General features: G+C 51.4%; 3 protein-coding genes, 1 long non-coding RNA gene and 1 pseudogene across 15 annotated transcripts in view; 2 read left to right on the plus strand and 3 right to left on the minus strand.

Annotated features, from left to right (window-relative positions):
• LOC112655605 (uncharacterized) overlaps positions 1 to 5,957 on the minus strand; it is a 33,006-nt gene extending 27,049 nt beyond the window's left edge. For 3 of the 7 annotated variants that reach the window (XR_004818745.2, XR_004818744.2, XR_004818748.2), the window contains exons 1-2: positions 5,768 to 5,956; positions 4,809 to 5,057 (exon numbers count right to left, since the gene is read on the minus strand). This is a non-coding gene — a long non-coding RNA (uncharacterized LOC112655605). The other 4 variants (XR_003133808.3, XR_003133809.3, XR_004818746.2 and 1 more) reach the window with 4 other exon arrangements.
• Positions 1 to 25,204, plus strand: part of CDK5RAP3 (CDK5 regulatory subunit associated protein 3) — an 89,439-nt gene that overhangs the window by 49,747 nt on the left and 14,488 nt on the right. The window lies entirely within an intron of this gene.
• On the plus strand, positions 6,105 to 11,779 carry PNPO (pyridoxamine 5'-phosphate oxidase). 4 transcript variants are annotated; one of them, XM_049114765.1, is made up of 7 exons: positions 6,105 to 6,299; positions 7,156 to 7,280; positions 8,906 to 9,005; positions 9,821 to 9,874; positions 10,099 to 10,227; positions 10,537 to 10,607; positions 10,810 to 11,779. In XM_049114765.1, the coding sequence occupies exons 1-7, from the start codon at positions 6,105 to 6,107 to the stop codon at positions 10,976 to 10,978; spliced, it is 843 nt and encodes a 280-aa protein (XP_048970722.1). In that variant the 3' UTR covers positions 10,979 to 11,779. The 4 variants fall into 4 exon arrangements, with proteins under 4 accessions (XP_048970722.1, XP_025296581.1, XP_048970723.1 ...); XM_025440796.3 differs by having other exon boundaries at positions 6,105 to 6,242; XM_049114766.1 differs by lacking the exon at positions 10,099 to 10,227.
• PRR15L (proline rich 15 like) lies at positions 15,470 to 21,701 on the minus strand. 2 transcript variants are annotated; one of them, XM_025440799.3, is made up of 2 exons: positions 21,445 to 21,701; positions 15,470 to 16,699 (listed from the first exon to the last, which is right to left on the minus strand). In XM_025440799.3, exon 2 carries the CDS (start codon positions 16,658 to 16,660, stop codon positions 16,358 to 16,360), a length of 303 nt encoding a protein of 100 aa, XP_025296584.1. In that variant the 5' UTR covers positions 16,661 to 16,699; positions 21,445 to 21,701; the 3' UTR covers positions 15,470 to 16,357. The 2 variants fall into 2 exon arrangements, with proteins under 2 accessions (XP_025296584.1, XP_025296585.1); XM_025440800.3 differs by lacking the exon at positions 21,445 to 21,701 and adding an exon at positions 19,455 to 19,612.
• On the minus strand, positions 23,664 to 24,573 carry LOC112655625 (peptidyl-prolyl cis-trans isomerase B-like; annotated as a pseudogene).

Genomic DNA, 25,204 nt, shown 5'->3' on the forward strand with positions numbered 1-25,204 from the left:
GGGTAGAGGGCTGGGATCCCAGTCACAGATTTCTGTTTTCCTTTTGTCCCCGATCCCGGCACTCCAGAGAGGGTAGCACAAGCTCTGAAACTTTGGTGGGTATCTTGGAGCGGCAGGCAGAGCTATGAGGAGGATGTCAGTGCATGTGTTCAAACCCAGCTGGGGGCCAGAAGAACATCTGCTGAAGGGAGAGGTGAGTCACACACAGAACAGTATGTGCCTCTTCCCCTCAAGGGGCCACCCCAGGGTTGCTCATCTGTGCAGGAGTGGGGAGGCCTGGTTTTGCACTCTATGCTCCCTCTGTTTCCTTTGTAACTGGCAGCCTGCATCTGCAAGCAAACAGCTTTTCCTCAGAGCCAGCCCACAGCCTTGAATCTAAAGAAATAAAAAGGATATGATCTCAGATAGATCACAGGTCCTCTGCCCCTGATCTCTACACATAAGCCCTTTGAGTGAAACCAGACCAACAGCTGCATCTACCCTGGCACAGAAGCCTCTCGACCAGCTTCCATCAATCCTCTATCTCATTGCTGCCCTAGCAGGGGGAAGATGAGAGGCGTGTTCCTCCTCCCTTCCTCCAGTGTAGGTTACGAGACTTCTTCGCTGTGTTCTGAATGGAGATTGGTGGAGAGAAGGAGAATGTCAACACATTGACCAATTTCTGCCACACACCCCCCCCCCCCCCTTAGCTTTGCTCTGCGGCACAAAGAATGATCCTTTCCTGAGAGCTGATTCCAAGTCATGTGCTTTATGCTTCATGTGTGGGAACTGACCCAACCTTTGGTAATGAGGGTGCCAGCCCCCAGCAAGCAGGCTCAAAAGCCAGGCCTGACTAGCTCTGCCTCCCATGGGGTGCCTGAGTCAGGCAGCGGGAGAGGACATTCTGCCCGCTGTGGGTGATGGCATGGGCAAAGAATACAGAGGCTTGGTGGCAAGCTAGGCCCTCATCTGCCTTAATCCAGCCCTCGTTCACTGGAGAGTTGCTGGGGGTGTAGGCTGTTGATGGCGTCATGCAGCCCCAGATCACCCAAGGCCACAGGCCTCCTGGGGTACCTGGTAGGCCCTGGTTGAAAATTTGGGAGCAGCGCATCCCCTCACTGCACCCTCCTGTCTGCTGAGTGATGCTCAACACTGTAGCTCTTTGGCCCCAGACACTAGGATTACAACCCAGAAGGAAAGGGCTTGGGTCCATCGTTTCTGAGATCCTCCCTCCTGTAGGCAAGTCCAGGCAAAATGCCTTTAAAAAAAACAAACAAAAACTAAGCCAGCAAATAGAGGTCAGACTTCCTTCAAATTCCTTGGTCCATCTTTACAATCACCTCTGAGGGCCTTGTGAGGCCCCACACTTAAGTCTGACCAAGAGGCACTCACAGCCTCTCAGCTCCCTGGACCCATCAGGGGCTCATGGCTGATGGAAATTGGCTGAGCTCTACATGGTGATGGATTCCAGGGACCCTCACTTGGTGATTCACTGTTTTGGGAGACCTCTAGTGATCTGGCCAAGGTCTTTAGCATTGGGAAAAAGTCACTAAAGGGATTGCAGTCTTATTGGGACTGGTGGCAGCTAGCTGGATTGCCTAGTCAAAGAGTGCAAGAGAAAGAGGAAGAGGCAAGAAGTGAGCCTGAAAAGATGGACTATAGGACGGGGCTGGGGGGAAAGAAAGCAAACCAGGGTGGGTTAGGGCAGAGAATCAAGGCTTGAGGAAGAGTCTAACACTTGCTCATCGCAGTCCCGGGTGAGAGGAAATGAGAAGTGACCATGGGACAGGCCCAAACCAAGGACCAACCAGGATTTCTCAAAGGAAACTAAGAAGCCACTAGGTCATATTCCTAGGGTCCTGCCTGGGAACCCACCATCAGGCCCCCTCCCTCTGCCTGTGGCCCCAATTACCAAGGCAGCCAGGGCTGGGACTGAGACCGATGCCCTAATACCTCACTCACCCTGGAAAGCTTAACATCCCTCCAGGTTGCAAAAACACTCGGCCCTGCCCCCACCAGGCCCCAAGGCCTACTCACCATGGCTGGCACCCAGGTACAAAGAAGCTTAATGAAGGCAGTTTATGCATAAACATTACAGAAGAGCATTCCCTGGCTGGGATTTTGAGAAGGAGCCAGAGACAGTAAGGGATGTGCCCCCTCCCTGGAAGGCACTTCTAATGAAGGCTGGGGCTGAAAACAAAAGGACACATTTGGGAAATGATCTGTGAGCACACACAAGGGTCATGAGAGGGGTTAACAACAAAACCACAGGCAGGCCACCCAGGGAAGGGTCAGCCTCCTCCGTATCCCACTGCAAGCCTTTGAGGACCGGCTCCCATCTGGGCCTCCCAATAACCATACTCTCAGGGCTCAGGTAGCTACTGGCAGAGCACCAAGTACCCACTCCTCTGTGTGTCCTGGGTGTACCCCAGGCTGGGCTCAAGAGTGTCTGAGCTTCAAGCCCCGAGCACACCTCCTCTGGCCTGCCACCGGCCTCCTGGGAGGCTGCATTTCACTAGCATCCTTACCATCTTCCTGGGCCTCTCCCCTCTCCCCCATCCTCCTTAATTCTCCCAGGCCCTCTTCTCATTCTCATCCTCCCCCATGGCCTCGGGGGCTCGTGACCCTTAGCCCAGTCTCAACGGCCTAAACCTCTCCCCTAAGCCCCAGATGTGATTATCAAACCTGGCCAAACATGTGTGTCCTATAAACCCTCATACTCAACAGGTCTGATCGGCCTCATCTTCCCCCCAAACCTCCTCCTTCACCATGCCCCTCTTCAACAAACAGTGCCACCCACATCACCCAAAGTTATCCCGGTGAGTGGCTTCCTTCACCTCCAGCCCCATCCTAGACTCCGGCTCCAGGCTCCTGGCTTCCAGCTTCTGCCCTGACTCCCAACGTCTCCCTGCCCCTGCCTTGCCCTCCCTTACCCACCAGCCACTCGGTCACCAGATCTAAGTCCCCAAATACAGTCATTAAGATTCAAGTGAAATATAGAATGCAACCAAACAATCAGACGAAAAGGTGACTTAAGAACATAAATGCAAAAACATGGGAAGAAGACAGGCAAGGCACAGTCCCTAAAACCACATGCAGCTCTTTTGCTTCATATTGAGAAACCGGTATGCCTCTTCTGTACAGTAAAGTATTACAACACATTTTCTATTCACTTAAGGCTCTCTTTCTTTCAAGAAGATTAATAATTTTACAAGTTGGGGATGGGAGGAGGGTGGCAAAGTGTTTTAAAAAAAAGCAGTAACAATAAAACATTCATTTCTCCCACGCAGACAAAACCCCTGCCGGGATTTTAGCAGTAGCAGCAAGGCCGGCCCCTCTCTCCTTTGCGCTGCAGGGCTGCTTTGTGATCCAGACACCGAATCCCACTAGGCAGAAAAGCACAACACAAACCTACTTATTATTTTCAAAGCAGAAGGGAAAATCTTAAAAGGCAACGAATTGCAAACTTCCTTGCTAATAACAGAGGATGCGAGAGGCTGTTGGAATCTAGTGCCTTTTCTCTTCATCCAGTCTTAAAGAACAGAAATTAGATACTCTGGTTTGATAACAGCAAGGATAAAAAAAAAAAAAAAGAAAAGAAAAAAAAGAAAGAAAAGAAAATGTTGTCTAAAAGCCTGGCCCTAAAAGAAAAAAGGATCCTTGGGTGGCTCAGCGGTTTGGTGCCTGCCTTCGGCCCAGGGTGTGATCCTGGAGTTCTAGGATCGAGTCCCACATCAGGCTCCCTGCATGGAGCCTGCTTCTCCCTCTGCCTGTGTCTCTGCCTCTGTGTGTGTGTGTGTGTGTGTGTGTGTGTGTGTCTCATGAATAAATAAATAAAATCTTTTTAAAAGATTTAAAAAATAAATAAATAAAAGCCCGGCCCTTTCCACCTGTCTGATCATCAGCCCTCCCTACTAGTCTGGCCTGCTCCTTACTGTCTTTCTTGCTCTGGGAGAATCACACTGTTTTCCACAATTTCCCTAACACGCTCTGCCTTTCTGCACACTGTCCCCTCTTCCTGGCATGCCTGGTCCATTGTCTGTCTGGAGAACACTTAGTCAACAAGACAAATCAAATGCCTGCCCTTTACGAAGACTTTCGGACTGTCTGACCCCTGCAGACAACTCTCTTTTCTGCTCCGCTTTTCCTCACGAAGTATCTGCTAAAGGACCTGTAACTCATCAGCCCTCAGATCTGTTTCTCCTATTGGGGAGACTACAAACCCCTTGTGGGCAGGAAGCATCTCACTCTCTTCATCTTAGTATTCTCAGACCTAGCTCAGCGCCTGGTCCAAAAGAAATCTTTAACAAATGTCTATGGAATGAATAAATATCTATCCTGAGCTCTTGGCTTTTAAGCAAACCATTCAAATGATCCAGTCTTGATTCCCTAGTATCCCAGGTCCAGAGCAGCACAGCCCAGGAGTGCCAACAGTGTGGCGCCATGAACAAAATCATCTGTGTTAAAGGGCATTAATTACACGTACACAGGTTCAAGTGCAGGGGCCTGGGAGGAGCTGAGAACAGCAGTGTTCACATGTGGAAAGACAACCTCAACAAGAAAGTATAGTTCAGTCAACTCTCAGTCATGTTGATGGAAGAAAACCATGTAGAAAAAAAAAAAAGTCCAACCAGTGGAGAATCCACATATCAACATCATTAAGCCTTGAGATATGTATTATTTCATTGCAGCAAATTGGGTCTTCCAGATTCCATTTGGCTCAAGCCACATCCATATAATAAAAGATGATAGGTTATTTAATGTAGGGCTTTATGAAGCTTAACACCTGGTAATGCAGACACCTGGATAAGGCAGGAAGTTCCCCTTACCTGGCACAGTCCTGGGGTGCCTGCCTAGATGGCTCCTGCAGCTCCCCTTCCTGATGTTGGTGGAAACCTGGACTACAGAGAGGACTTGACCCAAGGCTGCCCCAGCCAGGTCAAAGCTGGAATGGGCCCTGGTAGGTTTTCCATGTCTCAGCCCTTTTGGTCCACAGCCTGGAAATGGCTTTGCACAGCCACCTGCTCCCCGGTGCCCCAGCTATGGCTGGCATTCCCTAGGAACTAGACTCCAACTACCTAGGAAAGACAAAATGTGAAGAAGTGGAAAACCCTGCGAAGATGAGGAAGGCCCAGGAGCAGTAGAGGCAGCGACAACGTTTCCATCTACCAGAACACTGCCTGGTGTGAACTCCCACTGCTCCAGTAAAGGAGAAATCATGAGCAAAGGGAGCAGCATGCTCTGACCTGGGGTTAAAGAAATGAGGCAGAGAGAGAGTTCAGAGCTGGAAGGAAGATGGCTCTGGTCTGGGATGGCTTGATCCCAAATTTCCCTTCCCCCGCTTTCCATTCAGCAGTCTTCCTTCCCATCCCACAGTCTCTTCCTCACTCCACCGCGTTCTCCCCGCACTCCAGAGGACCCCACACCCCCCTCCACCCGCACCCTCATGCACCCTCCACAGGACCTATCCTGTGTGATCCACAACTCGCCTCAACCTCTCCCACTCTCCAGCCCCGATTTCTTCCCTCAACCAGAGACCGCCCCTCCTCTGTGTCTCCCCATCACCTCGTCTGAGTCTGGCCCCTAATTCTGGTTTTCCATTTGTCCTTTCCCAGGCAACCCCCCCCCCCCCGCGCCCGCCCCCAGCTTCCCCCGAGGGGGGGTCCTTCCTGCACTAGCCTCGCCTCTAGGCACCTGCTGGGGGCCAGCCACTCCCCACCGACCGCTCCCGGCTAGCTCCCGGGGACTCATTCCCCGCCCCCACCCCGGGCGGCTGCGGGCCCTATACCTTTAACAAACCTCCACGTGCGTGCTAACGGCGGTGACAGCATTTCCTTGTCTCTCTGCTCCCGCCCCCGGAGGCGCCGCCCATTGGCCGCTGGGTTCCTCTGTTCTCGCTCTTATTGGCCACGCTCCCGGACAGCGCCAACCAATGGCCTCTCCGCGCCTGTCTCCCTCCTCCGGCCCTGAGCTCCCATTGGCTCCGAGGACTCAGGACCTGTTAGCAGGGCCTGGCGACGGGCGAATTCTTCAGTCCCCCGGGTAAACTCCCGAGCTGAGAAATTGGTTCCGAACCCAACGGAACCCAGCGCTGGGCGACGCCGGGTCACGTGACTGGCGGCCTCATGACGTGCGGGCTGCGAGGCGTCACCGTGACGTTTGGGCGACCTGCCGGGTGGCCCCGCTACCTCCACCACCTGTGCGGTGGCGGTGTCGTCATGGACCTGGGCCCGATGCGGAAGAGCTACCGCGGGGACCGAGAGGTGCGGCGGCCGCGGGGGCAGCCCCCCCCCCCGCAGGGAGGGGAGGAACCCCACGGGGTGGGTTTGAGGGTCACCCCCATAGAACGAGGAGGGTCACAGACAAGCAGCGGGGGGAAGCGGGGCTCTGGGGAAACCAGGATGCGGAGAGGCAGCGGGTCGCGGTGGGCGAGAGCGCGAGCGCTGGGCCGGGACCCTGCCACCCGCGGGGCGGGCGCATCGTTTCGGGCAATCACTGAGCCTCCCTGGGCCTCAGTTTCCTCACCTGGGGAGTAAGTGCCTAACTCTCAGGGCCGTTTGGACTTTGATATTTGGAGAGCGCTTGCAGCAGTGACCATCAGCTTCTAAATATTTGATAAGTAACCCGTGGGGGAGGGGTATGACTCACAGAGAGCGGGGAGGAGAAAGCTCCTAGGTCTCACTGCCTTCAGCCCCTTCCCTTCGCCTTTGGAGGAGTTCTTTCCCTTTTCCCTGCTCCGAGGAGGAACCAACAGAACAGAGCCGCAGTTTCTAGATCTCGTTGTGTGTGAGCATTTCCAGAAGTACTTGCTAAACATGCAGTTTTTCATTAAACCTCACACCTACTGAGAATTTGTGGGTGTTGAGCCCACAAATATGGTTTGCTTTTATTTATTTATTTATTTATTTATTTATTTATTTATTTATTTATTTATTTAATTTTTAATGCTCTTCAGGTGATAGGTTTGACACGCATGAGATGAAACCCTGATTCATCCGTCGCTACTGTGGGGGTTGGCGAGTTACCACGTTTTTATGCCTCTGTCCTCACCTGTAAAATACAGCTAGCAGAACCTACTTCCTGGGTACTGTTTTTTGTTAGGAAAAGTTCCTGGAACAATACCATGTGTGCAGTGAGAATTGTATGTATTTGTTAAATAAAACTCTCCTTCCCCAGGCGTTTGAGGAGACTCAGCTGACCTCCCTGGACCCCATGAAGCAGTTTGCTACCTGGTTTGAGGAGGCTGTTCAGTGTCCTGACATAGGGGAAGCCAATGCCATGTGTCTGGCTACCTGCACCAGGTGGGCATAGTGCGGGTGGGTACAGGTGAAGTAAGAAACTTAGGAAGCTCTCAAATTGGCGGAATGCAAATTTATGAGGATAGTTCTGTTATTAACATGCTTTGTGGCTTCTGGCAAGTAATTTGTCCTCTTTGGGCTTCGGTGTCCTTACCTGTAAACCAAAGATCACACTCTACTTAATTCCATTTCAGTAATAACAATGTAGTGCCTCCTTCATGTCTGTTCCTAAAGCGCCCACCCACACCACCCTTATCTCCCTAATCTCCCCATCTACCCAATTCCCGTCTGCTCCTTAAGAGCTACATCTCCTGGAACCTCTCCTGAAATCTAGCACAGTGCTTCCTTGTATTCTTTATTTGACAATCAATTGTATACTCCTTGAGACACCTCTGACATTAGCCTGTTATTCCACTCTTGTCCCTGCTCATTAAAGTGTAAGGCCATTAAAGTGTAAGGCTCAGCAGTTTAGCGCCTGCCTTTGGCCCAGGCGTGATCCTGGAGTCCCGGGATCGAGTCCCACATCGGGCTCCCTGCGTGGAGCCTGCTTTTCCCTCTGCCTGTGTCTCTGTCTCTCTCTTTCTCTCTGTCTCTCGTGAATGAATGAATGAATGAATGAATGAATGAATGAATAAATAAATAAATAAATAAAATCAATAAATAAAGTGTAAGGCCTTGAAGGCAGGGCTCTGGTATTGTGCCCCTGGATATCCCCCAGAACTCTGAGCGGAGGACCTGAAGGAACCACCCTTTCTGTGATGGCTAAGCATTGGCTGATTGCATTATAATTGGTCACCACCCTTAAAACTGTGTTCCATGGTGCATGCAGAGAGTGGGAAGAAGGAGAGAGAGAGATATCTTTCTGGACACCAGGCCTATTGGATTAGAGTCTCACTTAATTACCTCCCTAAAAGCCCTATCTCCATACACAGCCACATTGGCAGTTAGGGCTTCAACACTGAATTTTAGGGAGACAGGGCACCTGGGTGACTCAGTGATTGAGCATCTGCCTTTGGCTCAGGTTGTGATCCCAGGGTCCTGGGATCGAGTCCTGAATTGGGCTCCCTGCGGGAAGCCTGCTTCTCCCTCTGCCTATGTTTCTGCCTCTCTCTCTGTGTGTCTCTTAAATAAAATCTTTTTTTTATTTTTTTTTTTTTATTTTTTTTTTTTTTATTTATGATAGTCACAGAGAGAGAGAGAGAGAGAGGCAGAGACTCAGGCAGAGAGAGAAGCAGGCTCCATGCACCGGGAGCCCGATGTGGGATTCGATCCCGGGTCTCCAGGATCGCGCCCTGGGCCAAAGGCAGGCGCCAAACCGCTGCGCCACCCAGGGATCCCTCTTAAATAAAATCTTAAAAAAAAAAAAAAATTTTAAGGAGACACAGTTCAGTCTATAACAGGCCCCAGGCTATAACAGGCGCCAGGCTATAACAGGCATCAGGCAGTGATGTCATAGTTGCACCTCTAGGACAAGCCCCCAGGGGGAGGTGGGAATGGGGAGCCTGCATGCCCGGACAATACAGAATAAGGGGGTGCAGGTGCCAGGAGCTCAGGGGAGCACCCAGGTGAGGGGTGGCAGCAAGGACAGTGACATGGGCTCTGACCACTTGCTCTGGTCTTTGCCCCAGAGATGGAAAACCTTCTGCCCGCATGGTACTGCTGAAGGGCTTTGGCAAGGATGGCTTCCGCTTCTTCACTAACTTCGAGAGTCGGAAGGGAAGAGAGCTGGTGAGGGGCCTGCAGGGGCCTGTCCTTCCTTCCCTCTGGTGCTAGCCCCACCCCTGCCCACTTGCTGGCTGTGTTTGGGCACCGTCCTGCCTGCGGGCCTTGGCACTCTTCCTTTTCTTTGCCATGAATGAGTGCTCGCTCTGACCACCCCGCCTCTGCCATCCACTTACCTAAGTAACTCCCAACCCTTTGGCTTTCAGCCCCTGTGCTACCTTCTAGGGAAAGTCATCCCTGATCCCTATGCTACCTCAGCTGCCATTCACCATCATCTTAACGTGTCACTTTACTTTCTACCTTCTTTTCAGTTTGTGACTGCATTTGTTGGTATGTTTATGTGATTGATACTTGTCTCCCTTGCTAAATACCCAGTAAGCTCTGTGGAGGCAGAGGCTGCATCCGTTGTACCTCTCCCATTCCCCCAGCACCTCTCCTGGGGTCAAGCCCAGAGTTGATACTTTGTGTGCATTCAGTCATGAACCCAAAGGACTCCCGGAATCCATACTGGCCACAGGTGCATTTCTGAGGACTTGCAAATCTATGGATGAGAGAAATGGCAAGCCTCACTTTGGAATCCATCTGGCTTAGGTTTTCAGCACGGCTCTAGCACTTACTGTGTGAACTTAGGCAGGTTCCTTAACCTCTCTGAGTCTGTCTCCTACACCCGTAAAAGTAGGCATACCTTTGAGGGTTTAAATGAGATGTTTTGTTATCCCCTGTATGCCTGCATGCTGCAGACTTCCTACCTCCTTTCTGCACGGTGGAGGTGTTCTCCCTGCTGTTTTGATGGCCGACGGCGAATCCTCTTTTATTTCCAGGACTCCAATCCCTTTGCCTCCCTTGTCTTCTACTGGGAGCCCCTCAACCGCCAGGTGAGTGAGCAGTTCCAGGACAACCAGGGGCTCATTATCGATGAGCCCAGTGGAGGTCCTCAGGCTGGGAAAACGACCTGCCTCTCAGCTCTTAATGAACTGGTCTAGTTGGAGCCAGCAGTGGTGGGGCAGTGGAGAGGGGTAGGAAGAGAGGAAGGGGGCCTGTGTTGGTAGGGAGGGCAGGAGGCATTGCAGACCGTCTAGCCAGGGCCATCCTTGAGCAGGTCCGTGTGGAGGGCTCTGTGAAGAAGCTGCCTGAAGAGGAGGCTGAGTGTTACTTCCACTCCCGCCCCAAGAGCAGCCAAATTGGGGCTGTGGTCAGCCACCAGAGTTCTGTAATCCCCAATCGGGAGGTGAGTCGAGTTTCTTCTTAGTCCTCTGGGTGGCAGGGGCCTTAGCTCATCCCCAGCAGCTGTCCCCGGGGGATGCCAAGGCCCTCTCTCCAGCAAAATGAAAGGATAGTCTCCCTGGGGAAGTAAAGATGGGGAAATGGGCTTCCTTTATCTGACCCTCTGGTTGGACTGTGCTTCTGGAGGAGAGAGGCCAGCCTCCCTCGTTCACCTGTGTTCCAGTGGCTGGCAAACAGCACGTGCTTAGTAAATGGTTATTAGGTGAATCACTGACTCAGTCTGGGCCTTCCTCAATTTCCTTCCCCTGGATAGTATCTGAGAAAGAAGAATGAGGAATTGGAACAGCTCTACCAAGAACAAGAGGTGCCAAAGCCAAAGTACTGGTGAGTGATGCTTGGTGGTTGTCCAGAAAGGGGCACCAGAACTTGAAACAACTCCCCCTGGAATTATAGATCTGCTCCCCCTGGTAATCCTCGTCAGATTCATATTAGCAACTTCCCTCAAGGGGTCCTGAGGTGGAGACAGGGTGGGGGGTAACCTGTTGGAAAAATGCACAGAGCACCAAACCCACTGTTTCTCTTGAAGGGGTGGCTACATCCTGTACCCACAAGTGATGGAGTTCTGGCAAGGCCAAACCAACCGTCTGCATGACCGGATCATCTTTCGGAGGGGCCTGCCAACAGGAGACTCCCCTTTGGGGCCCATGACCCACCGTGGGGAGGAAGACTGGCTGTATGAGAGACTTGCACCCTGACTAACCTGCTGGCGCCAACTGGATCTGGGGCCAGGTGCTAAGAGAGGGTATGGGATTGGGAGCTGGGCCCTTCTAAACTCAACCTATTTCCCTCCTCACCCCTTACATTTAAGGCTCTTCAGAGTTCAAACTCCAAATTCTGTATTTTCACTTGATTCTCAGTTAGGTAGTCTTGTGAAGCATAAGCAGTGGCATAGAGAATCACAAACGGAAAAAAAACAAACAAACCCATAATTATTTTCTTGACCTTGAATATGATTTATTGGACTAGCTCCCTCTAGAGGTAATAGCTGGTGTGATTCCCTCTTCTGGTGACACTAGGTGGGCCCGGGGCTGCTCTGTTACCACCCTGTCACTGAGTCATACTACCCAAAGCTGACTGGTTCCAACATAAGCACCTGAGCCAATCTAGTCAATCTGTTTTTTCTTGTCAACAATTTGAAATTTGAAATGGAGAGACCCAGAGTATGAGAGGCACTGTAGCCAAGTCATTAATGGCAGCCAAGAAGCAACAGCCTCCAGCTGCTGCTCTTGTAATTCCCTTAGTGACCTTGGATCCTTCTTTCCCATGTCTGGGCTGTGTATAACACCTCCTCCTGCCTCAAAACACCCATTATCCCTGTTAAAAAAAAAAAAAAAAAAGTTTTTGGCTTAAACTAGCCAGGATCAATTTTCTGTTGCTTGCAACTAAAGGAAACGTATTTACTAATAGGATATTTTTATAGCATTATACCTTACTGATAACTGCCTCCTATTATCTGAAGCACAACAATGTGGAAAAGAGATTAAATTTATTCTCTGGAGCTCCAAAGGACCCATAGGTGGAAGTTGCATCGAAGTAGATTTCCTCTTGGTATGAAGAGAGACTTGTAACAACCAGGACTACCTATGAGGGAGTGGGCTACCTGTTAGGTAGCAAGTCTCTAGAAGTATTCAATCTCAAGTAATCAGGAGTTTTACATATATATGTATATTTTTAAGATTTTGTTTACTTGAGAGTGAACCCAAGCAGGGGGAGTGAGAGAGAAAGAAGCGGGCTCCCCACTGAGCAGGGAGCCTGATGCAGGGCTTGATCCTAGGATCCTGGGATCATGACCCGAGCTGGAGGCAGATGCTTAACCAACTGAGCCACCCAGGTGCCCCTAGGAGTTTTATAGAAGGGATTCATGTGCTGATACCGTCAATCAAGCTTTACTTTTCCATGTTTGTTTCTGAGAACTGTGTGTGTATGTGCGTGTGTGTACACACATATATTGTTATAGAGATTACATCATTCTGACCACTCATACATCCTTCACCTACTCCCCACCTCTACTGATGACTCCCAGACCCTGATTTTCATCCATGCTGGAATTACCCAGGGAGCTTTAATCATATGTGATTTACCTAGGCTGAGTGAGGTCTGAGCTTGGGGAAACTTAAAGGCTCCCTAGGGAATTCTGTGCAGGCAAAAGAACCCCCTCCCCACTGCCCACCGTTTGAGATCCTTGCTACTCAGTACAGTCCACAGACCAGCAGCAACACCACTTAAAAGCCCACCTCAGACCCACGTGTCCTGTTCTGCATTTAACAAGACTCCCCCTCACCTGGTGACCAGATACCATGTCCCCAACGGTGTCACCAGCCTCCATAAACGTATGACCATTCACCCTCACCATTGGATTCTTTATGAAGCTGATGCTTGTGCTGAACTGTATTTGCTTTTCTTGAGTGCAAGTCTGGTGACCAAGGACAACTTGAGGGCAGCCCAGGTGGCTCAGCGGTTTAGTGCCGCCTTCAGCTCAGGGCGTGATCTTGGAGACCCGGGATCGAGTCCCACGTTGGGCTCCCTGCATGGAGCCTGCTTCTCCCTCTGCCTGTGTCTCTGCCTCTCTCTCTCTCTCTCTCCCCCTGTGTGTCTCATGAATAAATAAAATCTTAAAAAAAAAAAAAAAAAAAAAAGGACAACTTGAATGAATGGCCTCCAGCCTCCCTGGAGGGGAGCCAGGCTGGGTAAATGTTTGCTGTGACTAAGCCAGAATCAGGGAACTCTTACTTGTGCACGCTGGCATGGAACTCACCAACTCTGTAAACTGTTCCATTCCACTGCGTGGGTGTGTGCTGTACTTCAGTGTCTGTCATTAACTAGCTCCTGCAAGGGTGGCCCTGTAGGTGATGATCGCCCCCCTTTAAGCCTGAGGGTAGGAAGGTACGATGCTAACCCTGTAGACACCATAGGCAGGGTGCTGGGGTGCCCTTCTCTACCTTGTCTTGTTATTGGGAGCTATGTATCCCCCTTCACCCCCAGCTCTGAGCCTGGTTTCAGCTGTTCCTTTCCTGTTTTTGACAATCACTGTGCCAAGTCTGTAATAAAACCTCGTCAGCCGTGTGTAAGATTAATGTTCAACCTGGCCTGGTCGCATCCCCCCACCCACCCCCTCTCCCGCCCAGGAAGAAGGGTTGGGGGATTTAAACGACCCCTGCAACCTCCCTCCTCCTCTCACTAGAGGTTGGACGGCCAGCAGGGGGAGCCCTCCGCCCAGGGTAGGCCCCTCCTGGGCAGTGCAAGCCGGTTCCAGCTGGCCCCTCCTGCCTCCCCCACCTGGTTGGGTCCTGGCCCAGTGAAACTGTGGTCGATAACCCGTAGCCTCTCACAGTTCCTGCGTATATTTGCACTCTCGGTTCCTCCTCCTCTGGCCTCATGAAAGCGTGCAGCTACCTCTCTCCGACTCCCTGGCCAGACAGATTTCCCTTTGGCTTTTAGCACTCACCCACCACCTTTTCCCCAGCTTCAGGATATTTGTGGGGATTCCCTGGAAGATTCCTGCAGACATCACTTTGAGGCTGGAGCAGGCTCTCCCTTACAAGGCAGAAGGGCCTTAGATCCTCTCGCCTAAGAGGGGTAATGGTGGCAATGTGGTGCCAGTATTGGGCAGAAGGAGGCCTTGGTGGCCCAGGGCCCAGCCCCAGCCCCAGCCCTGGCCTCCCTCAAGGGACCTCAGGATGTGCAGAAGTGGCAGGTCCCTATGGTCTGATGTCTCGGAGTATTCCGCCTCACGGCTGATTAGCTCTCCCCCAGCTGGTGCCAGAATCAGAATCCTAAACTGCAGGCATTACCCTCTACCACCCTACCTCGCCTTCTGCGGAAGGTGACTGTACTCCTTTCGTTGCTCCCATCCCCCAGGCAGATGAAAATCAAGAGTGCAGGGGGCTGTATGCTGCAGTCATGTGCACAAGCCAGCTCTGGCTTCAGTCCCAGCTCCACCATGGCAAGCAAGTCTTCACTTCTCTCAGCCTCAGCTAACTCGGCAGGAAAACAGGGACAATGACCACACCTGTCTCGGGTGATGAGCGGATTGAGCAAGGAATCTCCTGGAGTACTTGCCACAGGGCCTGGCCCATTGTAAGCTCCCTATAAACATTGGCTATTCACAGTGGACAGGGCTAGAATATGGGGGAAGGCAGCTCCTTCACGGGACACTTGATGGATTGGGTAATCAGACAGACTCTAGAAAGTCCCATGGGGTGGGAGGGATAGGGGCAGAGGCCTCGGAGAAGGTAGCACACCTGAACCAGCCTTCGTTCCCTCCCTCCAGCTCCTCTGTCCCTCACTCATCTTCAGAGTTCCCGCTTGCCTGGGTGAGGCCACCCAACAAAGGCCCCCTTGTATGGGTTTGTTTGTTTTGGTAATAAATTTGCCGAGCAACACTCCCTGGGGTGGAGTGGCCCAACAGCCACAAAGAACTGACCTGGAAGCTACAGGACCACATTGTTTAGTTGCCACCTTGCTTTCTCCCTGTTCGCACCAAGAGCTCCAGAGATCTGTCCAGTTTTTCCTAGCTCCTAGCTCCCAGCTCCTGGCTTGAGAAAAATCTGGACCTAATAACACAGGGGAGCACACTCTTTGCTCTTCCTTAAGAGTAGAAGTTGTGGGCTACAGTGGAGTTCCTTAATAAGAGCAAGAGGAGGAAGGCCATACTAACCGAGCACCTACCATAGGACCATGTGTGGGGCACTTCATGCTGACCATTCCCACGAAATAGACCTTATTACAGCCCTTTTTACCAAAGAGGCACTCGAGGTTCAGAGAACGTTTAATAACATATATTCCCCAAATCACTCAGCTATGAAGCGGTGGAAAGAGAATTTGAATCCTGATTCCAAACCAAACCCCTGTGACTATGGGGTTAGTCACCAAATGTCCCCTCCACTCTCTTAGAGTTCCATTGACCAAAAGGAACTGACCACTGAACTGAAACCAGCCCTTTCCTTTGCTAGATTTGCATACTCAGGACTCTTTCCTTTCTTTCTTCTTCTTCTTTTTTTTTTTTTTTAATAAAAAAGACCTTATTTTTAAGTAATCTATAGACCCAACATGGGGCTCGAACTTAACCCCAGGCCTCCTAGATCAAGAGTCCTGTGCTCTACTGACTGAGCCAGCCAGGCCCTCCCCACCCCCGCCCTGCTCCCGCCCCTGGGGACCCTTCCTGATGTTCAAAAGAAACACCTGAGCACTCAGAGTTCCACTTTATTCCCATGCAGGGAGTAAAGACAGAAGAAACAGTCTTCAGTACATAGAAGACGAAAGCATAAATAGGTTCTCTGCTTTTGCAGCACTGTTTATTACAAAGAGAGAAACCTATTTTTTTTTTTTTTTTTAAGCAAAATTCAGGGCTCCAGGACTCCTCCCTGGGGCTTGTTCTTCTTAAATACCAGGAGGAGGGGAGAAGAATTTGGACCCATGAGCCAGTGCAGTGTCCCTTTGAGGTTGTGTGCAGGGACCTGTGGGGTCCCTCGCCTGGTCCTTCTGCAGTACCCCACCCCCCCAGAGAGTGTCAGAATGCCAGCCGGTCTCCTCTCCCCTGCAAAGTTCCAGAACGGTTCCCTCTTTGGCAGGAGGTGAGCTCAGGTTTGGGGTCTCTGCCTCCTCCAGCTCCAGAAAACCACCCCATCAGGTGGCTTCTGGAAAATTCACTCTCAGAATCGGTCCAGGGAACAGTTCCAGGGAGAGCAAGTAGAAGGAGCAGCAATTGAAACTCACCCTTGAGCCTGTGCCCCTGGAGGAGGTGAAGTCTGCTCCCTCTATCCCTTGCCGTGCCCACTTCCCTGCTGGGCTGCCACTTGCTTCCAGGAGGGCTGTCCTTCCTGTGGGACTTTGCAGCCTCTGTATGTGTTGGGGAACGTGGGAGGACCCGGGAATAACCCAGACCTTCCAGAAAGCTGGGGCACATAAATAAAAAGCTAAACCCACATGTTTCCTGCCAGCAGGCGTCAACGCCACCTCCCCACCCCCCCACCCCTGGTGTCAGCTGTGGCCAAGGAGGCCAGCGTGGCAGGCCCCTGTCTCAGATCCAGCTGATGGCAGGAGTAGGGAGGCAAGAGCATCCTCCTTGGCCCCCTTCACTGTCCTTTGCCCTCCTTATCAGCAAAGAGGTTGGGGTTCTCTGCCAGTGTGGCTCGGACTTTCTTCTTCTCCTTGAAGCGACCCGAATTGGAGACTTTGACGTGCTTGCCCTTTGTGTTCTTGTCCACGATCTTCTCCAGGCGGGTGTTAAAATCGCCGTGGGGGTTCCCGCCCTCTGGCCGAGGGGACTCTGCGTTGCCTTCTGTTTGAGCATAGGTATCAGGGATCTCATACAGCACCTTGGGAGTGGATTTCTTTTTCCGGAGGAAGGTAAGCTTCCACCAGCCCACTTCAGTCATGATGTTCCCTGGAGCCGAGGGTGGCACTTTCTGCAGGAGCTGGGTGGGACAGAGAAAGGGGTCAGTGGGGAGAAGTGAGGCGTGAGTGGGGGTTGCCTGGAGCAGCCCTCTCTAAACACCTGATCATGGGCTATTTTAATAGTCGGGGCATGAAAGAATTGCACGTGGGGCCGAATGAACTGAGGATTGGGATAAAGCTCTACAATATGAGAAGAGAGGGATCTGGGGAATGGGCAGCTGAATGGACACCAACAGGAGAGCCACTGAGCCCAGGCCGAGGGGCAGCGGGACAACCACACACTCTTACCATGCAGGTGGTGGGGAGCTTTGAGATTCCAGGCCCCTCAGGGCTGCAGGGAGGTGACTGGCTTGCCCAGGTGGCCCAGCACCCAGACCACCAACATCCTTCCCAAGCTCTTCCCACTGGGGCGCCAGACCCTACCACCAGGAGCTGGGAGATGGTTGGCTGGTATCAGATGCACAGAAACACCTGTGAATTTTGCTTAGAATTCATTACAAAATAAGTAGGATTTAGGATTTTGAGAGTAATTTGGGCTTCCCAGGGGGTACCAGCAGGAGTGAAGGAGATGAGGGGTTTTTTTCCTATGGGAGGAACTGCAGGCTGGGAGTGGGAAATCCTGGGGACTGTATCAGCCTCGACCTCTAGGAAGTTACTTCTCTGGATCTCAGTGTCCTCACCTGTCCCTGCCAGCCTAACATTTAGCTCTAATGCTCATCCCCTGCCTTCAGAGGGAGGCATCCTTTGCAAAGTGGATGGCTCCTTTCCCCATCTAGCTTCCATGAGGACAGGAGTTTGCAGGGGAATTGAACATTGTTTTTTAATTTTATTTACTTATTCGAGAGAGAGAGAGACAGACAGAGGGAGAAGCAGGCTTCCTGCAAGGAGCCCAATGTGGGACTCGATCTCGGATCCCAGGATCATGCCCTGAGCCAAAGGCAGACTCTCAACTGCTGAGCCACCCAGGCATCCCGGGAACTGAACATTTGGAAGGAGGTTTGGTGGGGCCACAAGGTCCACATGAGAAATGGTTATCACGGGCTTGGGGGCCAAAATCCAGGCTTTTCCACTGACAAGCCATGTGCCCTGCTGTGATGTGTCCTGACACAGATGTGGCCTCATCTTTAACTCATTTCCACAAAGGTGCTGTCTGAGCTAGTGGGAGCTCTGGCAAATGAGATTGCCTGGACATCGTTGCCAGGTAGGATGTGTAAGATGGATGGACACAGCAGGCTGACAGATTCTGAGCAACAGAAGGGCAGGACAAGGGATGAGAAATCCAGGCATCTCTGGGCCTGGAGAGGGTGGTGGTCTGGTTCTCAGGACTCTGTCTGTGACTGGGAAGGGTCCTGCCGAACGGGTAGTAGCCATCATGCACCAGAAACCTAGGTGGTCAGGCCACCCCAGCACAGGCTAATAGATCACTTCCTTTAAAAACTGATGGCCTTAACTACATTTTCTTAAAAGACCAGAAAGAAATACGACAAATTATTAAACAGTGGTTTTCTTTGTTTCTTTTTTTGAGAAAGCAGTAAGAATTTTTTTTTTTAAGATTTTATCTATTTATTCATGAAAAACACAGAGAGAGGGAGAGACACAGGCAGAGGGAGAATCAGGCTCCATTCACTCCCAGGTCTCCAGGATCAGGCCCCTGGACTGAAGGTGGCGCTAAACTACTGAGCCAGCCGGGCTGCCTAATAGTGGTTTTCTTTTTCTTTTTCTTGTTTAAAGATTTTATTTATTTATTCATGAGAGACAGAGAGAGAGAGAGAGAGAAAGAGAGAGAGAGAAAGATGCAGAGACACAGGCAGAGGGAGAAGCAGGCTCCATGCAAGGAGCCTGAGGTGGGACTCGATCCTCTGTCTCCAGGATCACACCTTGGGCTGCAGGCGGCGCTAAACCGCTGCGCCACTGGGGCTGCCCTCTTTTTCTTTTTTTAAATTGGAGTTCAATTTGCAAACACATAGCATATCACTCAGTGTGCATCCCGCCAAGTGCGCCCTTCAGTGCCTGTCACCCAGTCACCCCAACCCCCCAAATCACCTCCCCTTCTACTACCTCTTGTTCGTTTCCCAGAGTTAGAAGTCTCTCCTGTTCTGTCCTCTCTGATATTTCCACTCATTTTCTCTCTCCTTTCCCCTTTATTCCCTTTCACTATTTTTCATATTCCCCAAATGAATGAGACCATATAATGTTTGTCCTTCTCTGTTTGACTTACTTCACTCAGCATAATACCCTCCAGTTCTTGGGATCCCTGGGTGGCGCCGCGGTTTAGCGCCTGCCTTTGACCCAGGGCGCGATCCTGGAGACCCGGGATCGAATCCCACGTCGGGCTCCCTGTGCATGGAGCCTGTTTCTCCCTCTGCCTATGTCTCTGCCTCTCTCTCTCTCTCTGTATGACTATCATAAATAAATAAAAATTAAAAAAATAAAATCTCAAAAAAAAAAAAAAAAAAAAAATACCCTCCAGTTCTATCCACATTGAAGCAAATGGTGGGTATTCCAACAGTGGTTTTCTTAATGGAGAAGGAAGAGGGGATGTTTTCTCCCGGTATTTCTGATTTCTGGATATTCCATAATGAGCATGGATTTTTTTCTTTTTTTTTTTTTTGACAGGGAGCATATCAAATTTGGGGAAAGATGCAAGCAGGATGCTGACCTAGGCTTGGGAAGGATTGAGTGCCTGCCTCCATGGGCTCCTGGTTGCTGTTTCCCCTGTCCCTCCATCTACCCAGCCCCATGCCCAGAGTACATTCCTGATGGATTCCTTCCTACCTCTTTGTCTGGGAAGCAGCTCCCACACTGGCAGCTCTGTCCCTTTAGCTGGGTTCAAGTAGCAGGAGAAGCCCAGGGGAGATCTTGTGCAGCTCCCACTTAGAAAGTGAAGGAGGGGGTGAGAGTGGCCAGATAAATACTTCCAGGGCACCCTGGAGAGGTGAGCGCACAAGGGGACAGCCTGAGAGGTTTGCATTGGCAGCTTGCCCCACCTGGGCTTAGCACAACCTTGCACAGAACTTGGTGTTCCAGAATGGGTTTTCTGGAAGTTGTGGGGAGGGCACTTGGTTGGCCTGTGGGTGCCCCAGTTGCCGCCTGGTCTGGGGCAGAGCCCGTGACCCCACCAACGCCCATCCGGGGTTGCCAAGGAACTCAGGGAGTGGACGATACAGCTCCTGAGCTGACAGTAACCACCTGACTGCCCACCTCCTTGAGAGGCAGTGCTTCTGTCCGCGCCAGCTAAAACACACCTGCCTTAGAGGGTGCCGCAAATTGGCATCTGCAGGGGTTTACTCCCCTTGGAATGAAGGAAGTGATAGATCATAAGGAACTTATCGTAACACCATAGGGAAGTGGGAATAGCCCTCGGACCCTGCCCTGGGGCCTCCACCATGGCACGAAGGCATCGGCGCCCTTGTCTGTTGGCCTTGAACTCTGGTCTAAGATACCTTTTCCATCCTTTCTGTCTGAGAGGACATACAAGCACCAGGAAGCAGCGTTTGCCTCTTTCACCACGACTGACATATGGAAGTCAGAACAGAACAGATAAATTAGAAGACTGTTCTTTGTTTTACAAAATAACCAAACTATAAGATTCTTTGAAGTAGTGAGCCACCCCAAGATAGTATAAAACCTGACTTGCTTTAAATCAAAAAAGCGGGGTAGCCCGAGTAGCTCAGTGGTTTAGCACCTGCTTTCTGCCCAGGGCATGATCCTGGAGACCTTGGATCGAGTCCCACGTCGGGCTCCCTGCATGGAGCCTGCTTCTCCCTCTGCCTCTCTCTGCCTCTCTCTGTGTCTCTCATGAATAAATAAATAAAATCATAAATAAATAAATAAATAAATAAATAAATAAATAAATAAATAAAGCGATGTGACATCAAAAGTTGGAAAGAGCAATATACCTTCAGCCACATGCCCATACCTGATCATAGAAGGCAGGAGGGAACTGCGGGCAGGAGGTGTAATTGGGACTGCAAGCAGACCCAGCATTTAGTGACAGGTGGCAGGCCACGCAGGCTGTTTGTGCAGGGCCCTTAGCTGGCCACACCGAGGGCTGGGCCCTTGCCCTGGGGCCCTGCAATCCATGGGATGATAGAAATCAGCCCTGAGGATGCTAGCTACATCTCTGCTGTTTGCACAGCTTTAGAATCCACAAAAGGACCTCATGGGACAGCCTGCCACCCCTTGCCTATGACAGCCAGCTCTATGGCACCTATGTGGTCACCCCAGGACAGGTCCCACCGCCCCCACTGAGCCCCTTCTGAGCTGGGACAAGTTAACCATCGATTGCGTTGGAAATGGAGGGATAGAGGGGAGTAGAAGCAAGTCAGATTCTAGGCTTTAAGACAATATCCAGGACCCGCCCCCCCCCCCCCCCCCCCCGCCAGCCCATGTCCCTCTGCCAGGCCCCTGATGGCACTTCTCCATTCTGAATAAGACTGGGGTGCCCTGGATAGGAACAGGGAGATGTTCCCACCAGATAGCCAGAAACATCCTCCAGGTTGGGGGGTGGGCTCCAGCTTAGCAAGCGTTAATAGAGAACTGCTCAGAGTGAAACTTTCCCAGAAAGAGCTCTGCTGGAGGCCTGGATTGACTCCAAGAGCCAGTGGGATGAGTCCGACTTCTCCCTGCCCAACCAAGGAGAGATGGGAACCGGCCTGCCTGGGTTCCCCTTCCCAGTTAGGCTTGCCAGCCATGGAGGCAGAACCAGGTGCCTTGACTGGGCTCTGTGCCTTGGTTTCCCCACCCACTCACCCTCTGCCTGTACCTGTAATCCTGACTGCTCCCGGCTGGAGGCGAGACCTTCCTTAGAGAAGGAGCTGAGTGTAGCAGCTGCCCGGGCAGGAGACTGGGAGAGGTAGGGGTGCCCCCAGGGTGCCACACCAGGCAAGGCTCAGGCCAGGAGAGCTGGGTGGGAGCAGCTGCACAGCAGGTGCAAGAGAAACAGGTGCAGGAGCGGGTACCTGCTCCACTGCGGCTCCTGGAGTCAAGGTGAACCTGAAACCCAGCCCCTCCCGGCTAAGTAAACAGAAGCAGAGGCCGGATCGGGCTGATGAATATTCATTACCCCAGAAATCCAATCCCAGTGCCCCTGCACCCACCCAGAAGCCAGGGTCCTCCAGGGATCGCCTCAGCAGGAAGAGGAAACCCCAAGGGAAGTCTGGGGCAGGAGAAACAAGGGAGCCTCTCTCCTGTTTCCCCACTCTCATGGGCCTGGTTGCACCCCCCAGCTGTAGCCAAGGTCACCCTCACCCATTTCATGCTCAGAAGAGGCTCAGACCCTCTCCAGCACAGACCCTGCCTGGACTTTGCCCCTGGCACAGCCGTGAAAGGGTTAAGCACTGCTCCCATTGGCCATGTGGGACCGGGTGCACCCCAGCTCCTTTGAACTCCAAGTCGAAACCAGTCCCTGGTTAAACTGGTTGGCAGACCGGTTCGCTCCACCCCAAAGCTCAATACTCCTCAGCTCAGGCTGGTACTGGGCTGGGGGGCTGAGGTTCCCTCGGGACCTGAAGGTCCACTGCACCTTATTTGATATTACAAGGGGGGCAAAACCTGGGGCCAGCTCTCAGGGAAGGAAGGGTGAGGGGGCTGTGGTGAAGTGGGAAGAGAGGGGAAGGCATGGAGACAGTGTGTACACACAGGGGATGGTGCCCTCACTGATCATCCATCAGAGAAGGTTATTCTGCAGCCACCCTTGGGTGGCCTGTTCCTATTGGCATTCTCTCCCCTAGGACAGGCACCCCCAGAGAGTGAGAAGTGTTTGCTGCAGGTCCACTGTCCCTCTAACTGCCTGTCCCAGTGCTGCCAAGCTTTAATGCTCCATCCACCCACCCAGCCACCTTCCTCTGAGGACTGAGTGCATACAAGCCAGGCTCTGAGACAATGTCATGTCTTCCTTTGCCCTCCTACTCCCCTCAGCCAACTCCCAGAAATCCAACTCTCAAACCTGTCCTACCATTTCCAACCCTGCTTCTACTCGGTTCAGCCTCTCACGGTCTTGTGGGTTCATATTGCCCTCCATCCTAAACAGCACCCCTGCCCCTAGGCCCACGGTCCTTCAAAAGTGTCCTCCCATGGCCTGCAGTGGAACCCACTGGGCCTGGCCTTCTAAAGATAGGTCTCTCCCAACCCTTCATGAATACTCTCATTAATCCCTTTCTCTGCCTACTTCCCTGGGTGCAGAAGCTGTCTAGGAAGGAGTGCATGCTGTACTCTTGGTCAGGAACAGCCTCCTGGGTGAACCAAGACAAACTCCTATTCATCCCTCAAGACCCAAATTATTTATTATGCCTCCCATGCCACCAGAAACTGTGTTGTTCCTACAGAGTTTGCTCACATGCTTCTATTAAACATGATATATACCACAATTGATTATATATATGTATGTACACACATATATAGTATCGTAATGATCTATTCATATATTTGGCTCCCTTAGAGAATTTTAGCTCCTTGAGTTGTAAATTATCTACCACTGATACAGACCTGACATACTAGAGACCTAATGCAAGCTTTATAACACAAATGAGAGTTAAGAAGTCCTGTCTTTGGCTCAGCGGTTTAGCGCTGCCTTCAGCCCAGGGCCTGATCCTGGAGACCCGGGATTGAGTCCCACGTCGGGCTCCCTGCATGGAGCCTGCTTCTCCCTCTGCCTGTGTCTCTGTCTCCTTCTCTTTCTCTGTTTCTCTCATGAATAAATAAATAAAATCTTTAAAAAAACAAAAAAACAAAACCAAAAAAACAAATGAGAGTTAAGAAGTCCTGTCTTTATCCTAAGAGATTCTTTTTTTTTTTTTTTTTTTAAACCACTGTTGTTGTTTTTTAATTGGTCAGCATTGGTAGGAGTTTGAGTTTGTTACAAAACCAGGCCACTGGCCTATGGAATGTGAGGGGAGGGGTCCACTCCGTCAGATGCCAGCACCAGGACCCTGCAGCTTGGTGCCCTGTGGCGGGCCGTCCTCACCTGTGGGAAGGCGACAGGGCCGCACAGATGGTGGCTCAAAGGGAAGCGGTCCCTGGATGCAATTCCTTGGCGTTGGCGAAGGGCTTCTCCACCTCAATCTTGCCACCGTCTGCAATCGTCACATCCTGCAGGGGCTTGTCCTGTCTGTTTTCGTGCTCTCCACCTTCTGTACTACCTCCATGCCTTCCAAAACTTTGCCAACGCCACGTGCTTGCCATCTAGCCAGGCGGTCTTAACCCTCGTGATAAAGAACTAGGAGCCGTTGGTGTCTTTGCCTGCATTGGCCATGCTCACCCAGCCAGGCCCATAGTGTTTCAGCTTGAAGCTCTCACCAGGGAAGCATTCACCATAGATGCTCTTTCCTCTAGCGCCATCTCCCCGGGTAAAGTCTCCACTCTGGATCATGAAGTCCTTGATCACACGATGGAATTTGCTGTCTTTGTAGCCAAATCCTTTCTCCCCCATGGCTAAGGCCACAAAATTATCCACTGTTTTTGGAACAGTCTTTCCAAAGAGACCAATGACCACCCAATTCATTTTTTTTAAAGATTTTATTTATTTATTAGAGACACAGAGAGAGAGAGAGAGAGATTGAGAGAGAGAGAGAAGCAGAAACACAGGCAGAGGGAGAAGCAGGCTCCATGCAGGGAGCCCGACATGGGACTCAATCCCAGGTCTCCAGGATCACACCCTGGGCTGAAGGTAGGCACTAAACGCTGAGCCACCGGGGCTGCCCTTCATTTCCAATTCAAAGGTCGAAGTACACCTTGACGGTGACTTTGGGCCCCTTCTTCTCGCCCGCCGTGGAGGGATCTGGCAACAGCAAGAAGAAGATGGAGCCCATGACGAGGGTGGCGGTGAAGAGAACCTTCATGTTCCACTCGGAGAGGCGCAGCATCCACCAGACTTACCCTAAGAAATTCTTAATCTTTCCTATTGCCTTTGTCCCACTCTCAATGGGTCAGGTAAATGTAAGAGAAAACCCATCTATTTTACCTGTTGTGATTTCAGCTATAGCAGGCCTCCTCTTAATTATCATCTTCCCAGGGGTTTATATGAACCAATTATTTCGCAAGGCCCTCCTGCCTCTGCAAGAAGTGTGCATAGTTGGAGCGTCTGGCTGGCTCAGTTGGTGGAACATACAACTCTTGATCTCTGGGTTGTGGATTTGAGTCCCACACTGGGTGTAAAGATTATTTAAAAATAAAATCTTAAAGAAAAATAAAGAAGTATACATGGTTGTCCCAGGAAGGTGCCCACAGCTTTCTAGATCTGTCACTTTGTCTGAAAGCCAGTGTCCTCTTAGAGTGGACAACCAGTCTAGAAGACACCAGAAGAGACTAAACACTCATCTCAGCCTAGGTATTGGGAAGAAACTGGAGGGATGGTGGGATGGGCCCTAACCTGGGGTACAGTAACCAAGGGTCGATGGCACCAATCCCATCTGTACTGGAAGGGCTCCTACTGGAGACACTCATCCCCCCACTCCTTGACTCCAAAATCTAAGCCTTTTTGATGCCTGGGACCTAGGGGGAGCGGGCATAAGGCTGTTCTCTGACCC

Source organism: Canis lupus, chromosome 9, assembly GCF_003254725.2.
Source record: "Canis lupus dingo isolate Sandy chromosome 9, ASM325472v2, whole genome shotgun sequence".
NCBI lineage: Eukaryota > Metazoa > Chordata > Mammalia > Carnivora > Canidae > Canis > Canis lupus.